At 34.7% G+C, this 4,323-nt stretch overlaps 1 protein-coding gene across 1 annotated transcript; it reads left to right on the forward strand.

Annotated features, from left to right (window-relative positions):
* The first annotated feature begins 216 nt into the window (after positions 1–216).
* LOC105117317 (transcription initiation factor IIA gamma chain / TFIIA-gamma (TFIIA-S)) lies at positions 217–3,209 on the forward strand. The gene is made up of 4 exons (XM_011014935.1): positions 217–358; positions 435–573; positions 663–713; positions 2,758–3,209. Exons 2-4 carry the CDS (start codon positions 445–447, stop codon positions 2,896–2,898), a joined length of 321 nt encoding a protein of 106 aa, XP_011013237.1. The 5' UTR covers positions 217–358; positions 435–444; the 3' UTR covers positions 2,899–3,209.
* The last annotated feature ends 1,114 nt before the right edge of the window (positions 3,210–4,323 follow it).

The raw sequence follows: 4,323 nt of genomic DNA on the forward strand, positions 1-4,323 counted from the left end.
TGATAAATATATGTGGATTTTTCATACATAATAAATTATATTTTAAGAAAACCACATAGGTTGTGCCCACCTTTGGTTTCAAATGCTGCACTTATATAATCTCTTGCGTTCCCTAGCCCAAGTTTACGTTTCAAGCGGTTGGCCCAACACAAAATTGTAATGAAGTGGCCTTAGGAATGAGAAGCTAAACACAGGTCAAAACAGGCAATTCGTACCTTCCAAATCAATCGGCGAGTATAAAATCTCCCATCCTCAAAAACTAGGGTATAAAATGGTTCAAATCCTCTCCGCCCAAAAAACTCTTCCCTCAAATAAACGTTAAATTAAACCCACAACAAATCATCAACTCCTCCAATCGGTAATTTCAATCTCTTCCATAGATTCACGCTCTTTCTGCACAAATCTACAGTAGCTTCTTTGTGTTTGATTTACAGATCTCTGGGAATGGCGACGTTTGAGCTGTATAGAAGATCGACGATCGGGATGTGCTTGACGGAGACTCTTGATGACATGGTTCAAAACGGTACTCTCACTCCTGAGCTGGCCTTCCAGGTTCTTGTTCAGTTTGATAAGGTACATGTAAATCACACCTAATCCGGTTTGATAACTAACCACTTTGGGTTCTCTTTTTAATTTTTTTTTTGTCGTCTTTTCAATTTTAGTCCATGACTGAAGCTTTGGAAACAAAAGTGAAGAGCAAAGTCACAATTAAGGTAAGTTCTTTCAATTTTATGTTTTATTTAGCTATTACGATTGCCATCTTTTGTCAATTGATCATCGTTTAAAGCGAATTGGGATAACGAGTTTTACAGTTGTCAATTGGATCTGAACTAATTCTTTTGTGCCATGTTATAACTAGTTTAGTTAACAATTAAAAATGTTTCTAAATTTTGACTCTGCTGATCTGGCCTCTTATTGATTGTGATTCCAAGTCAACGTCTTCCATGTGTGTCGTTGATTATCCCTGTTGATTTTGGCCAAAAAGTATGTAATGACTCGAAAGTCAAAACAGTTTCTGAAAGTGTTGCGTGTCAAGCGTTCCTGCATGCACTTATGCGTTTTGCTTGATTCGTTTTCTGAAGATGTGAAATCATTTTCATCAGCTCTCTATTCCATAATTGGGTCGTGTGAAGATGAGGAACCTATGTAATATAAATAGGGCACCTTCTGTTATACAACCAAACAGCAACATCTCTGGATTATTAATTACCGGTTCTACAATTTAGATTTGTAAATATTGATTTAACCACAATTATAAAGAAGTTTTGAATCACCTTGATTGATGAGTGATAAGATTGTAGTCTACTTAAAAAAAAATCAACATTAGGAGTCTTTTGTCTGTCAAATTTTGATGACAAACCTGCCTTCTTATCAATGAAGCAGAAGGTTTATGGAATCAAATTGTTGCTGATATAGAACCATTCTATTGTTCCGCACATGTGGAGTGGATGTAATTGGTTTAAGGACAACTTAAGTGTGTGCTTGCTGGGAAGTGTCATGTGCTCAAGGCACTTTTGGATGTTTGAATTTTCAATGTCAAGTAATGCAAATAAACATATCGGTAAATTTAGCCATCCATGAGCACTGCATCATTGGTCAGTGGTTATTTCTCGATCAGCTTCTTAGGCAATTGAAAATTGGTGCTTTGAATGCTTCATTAGCATACTTGTACAGAAACTATCTTCTATGTTAGTTTTGGGGCAGGTATGAATTCCTACACTCTTACAAGGAAATTTTGGAGATGATTAATTTTGGAACTTTTTATAGAGCTTAGGTCTGGAATGGCATTTGTAATTCTCAACCTTGTTATTTTATTCCTTTATCACCCCCTCCCCCAAATACTTGAGGCGTAGTGACCTAATGGAGCCTATGGTGCTTCCATGTACATCTGTTGTTGATGCACTTTTCTGTATTAACTGCCATATTATGCTGGAAGCTTTCCAAGCAGCCAGCAATATGTGGTAGGTTTCGCAGATTTTGGCATTTACAGAGCACTATATTTGCACCGATGAATTTATGATTTTGTTTTGGATTTGATTGGGTCTTTGGGAGAAAAAAAGAACTGAAGTCCTAGTGATTACCATAAGATGGTGCGTTTTTGAATTAATCTTTTGTGGTCAGCAGTGGTTGTTGGCACAGCCTTCAGAACAAATTGAATCTGCATAGCAAAAGGAGCATCATGGTTGAATGTTTGAGTATCGCATGTGGCAGCTTTAGCAGTGACTTGGTGGTAGAGTGAGGCAATAGAATGATGGGTGAGGTTGTGCAGTGAGAAGACAATTTAAAGAATGACTTGCTTTATGCTTCTCTGATCATGATACTTCATTTTTGGGAGGGAGGCATATCTTGGTGATTGTTGCTAATTGCATTTCCGAATTAGTTTTGGAGATTTTGACAAGTTAGGCAGGTGGCTGGGAATTGAATGTCATGTCCATTTGAAGTTTTTTGCCTTCTCCTTTTTCCGGAACTTGTTCTTATATTCCCTCACTGGTGAAAGTTCGGTGAGGTTCCTTTTTATGGATTTGTGTGGGGAAAAAAGAGAAAACGAATTCTGTACCATTTTGGTTGTTGACTTTGGATTGTATTGTCTTATTCTTCCTTTCCACTTTAGGTTTAATGGAGTTCATATTTATAATCTGTGGAACTTGGGCTCTTTAACCAGGGAACTCCTGTCGTAATTTTCCTGGATCAAGATTGTATATTATGTGTTAGGGTAGCAACTGAAAAGACTTATTTTTCTGGTTTTGGGTGCTACAGGGACATCTGCATACCTACAGATTCTGCGACAATGTTTGGACCTTCATTTTACAGAATGCTACGTTTAAGAATGAGGACACGCAGGAGAATGTTGGGCGGGTTAAAATAGTGGCATGCGACTCAAAGCTGCTTACGCAATGAGGCAGGCTGTAGAGGTGGTTATTTGTAAAGGTGGGATGGCAGCAAGATGGGATGCGAGTGTTGTTTACTGTGGATGACTGGACACAGCTTGTGTAACCCATCAACAACCTTTTCCAAGTTCCAACTTTTGTTATTTGATGATGATGATGTATTATTTTGACGACGGTGATTGTTCGTTTTATTTAATCTGCTAAGAAGATGGTATACTCGTGGAATAGGGTAGCATCATGAAACTACAGTTTCGTTGGTGGCCGTATTTGTTTACGTATTATTAATCGTTTCTCGTGCTCGGATGCAAGTGCTTGCATGAAGGCAGCCCTTTCTTATTCTTCTTTTTCGTCTTTCTTTTCTTTTTCAAAAAAAAGAGTTAAAAGATTGGCACCTCTAAATTATAAAAAATTAGTTAATCAAGCTACACTATTAATTCATTTAATGTGTTTATTTTGTTGCATGCAACGTGTGTCCTTCACATTTAATTTTAAAAGACAAAATAAAGCATGGATTTTGTATCTCAATAGTGAAAAAAGGCTTCCAAATGCAAGTGGATGATTTAGCCTCAGAACCAGGTGGAGGGTCATGTTACATGCATCCTAGCATGTGAAAATATCCTTTTCTTCTGTAAATTATTGTTATTTTTAAATTTTTATATAATTTAATTTTCACAAAATATAATATACATATAAATCAATATGTAAAACAAAAATCAACTTAGAATTCATCTTACTCTCACTCTCGTCATGATTTGATTTCTACAAAATAGGATGAGCATATAAATCAATATGCATATAAATATAATTTTCACAAAATATAATATACATATAAATCAATATCTTAATACATTTTATCTAATAGCAATGTGATTGTAATATTATTTTTTGAGTAAGATTGTAATATTATATTTTATGCTTACTCAATCATTTATTCTCGAGAATAAATAGTGAACCAAGATGATGTGAACCTTTTGATGGTCAAACAACCTCCAATGAAGTATATAACAATCTAGAAAATCTAAAATTAAATTTGATAGAACTTTGACCTAAAAATAACCTTGTACATGAGAACCAAAGATTTTGAAAAAAAAAATTGAACCTAGAGATTACCTTATATCTAAAATTCTTAAGTATGCGAATCATATCATAAGACCAATTAATCTTTAATAAGTTATTGTACGATCTTAGTAGTCCCTATAAAGAAAGGTTATTTGGCTACAAATAAACAAAAAAATTATATTCATTCTCTAACTTATAGCTAAAAAAATAATATAGTCTCCTTTAATTAACCATAATAGATCCATTTTGGGTTGTAAACTGATAGATTTAAATTAATATAAGTCTAATAATAAAATAAACATGTCTTTTTTTCTCTTTTGGATGCATTATTGGGCCCACCATATATTGTTGAAGAGTTTGAGATGTCTAGTTTCTA

Source organism: Populus euphratica, unplaced genomic scaffold (assembly GCF_000495115.2).
Source record: "Populus euphratica unplaced genomic scaffold, PopEup_1.0 scaffold1287.1, whole genome shotgun sequence".
NCBI lineage: Eukaryota > Viridiplantae > Streptophyta > Magnoliopsida > Malpighiales > Salicaceae > Populus > Populus euphratica.

Excerpts from the sequence above, each read along its gene's own strand:
- LOC105117317 (XM_011014935.1), top strand. The coding sequence starts at position 445 with ATGGCGACGTTTGAGCTGTATAGAAGATCGACGATCGGGATGTGCTTG. Across the intron at positions 574-662 it reads TTCTTGTTCAGTTTGATAAG|TCCATGACTGAAGCTTTGGA; the intron begins GTACATGTAAAT and ends TTTCAATTTTAG. Across the intron at positions 714-2,757 it reads AGAGCAAAGTCACAATTAAG|GGACATCTGCATACCTACAG; the intron begins GTAAGTTCTTTC and ends TGGGTGCTACAG.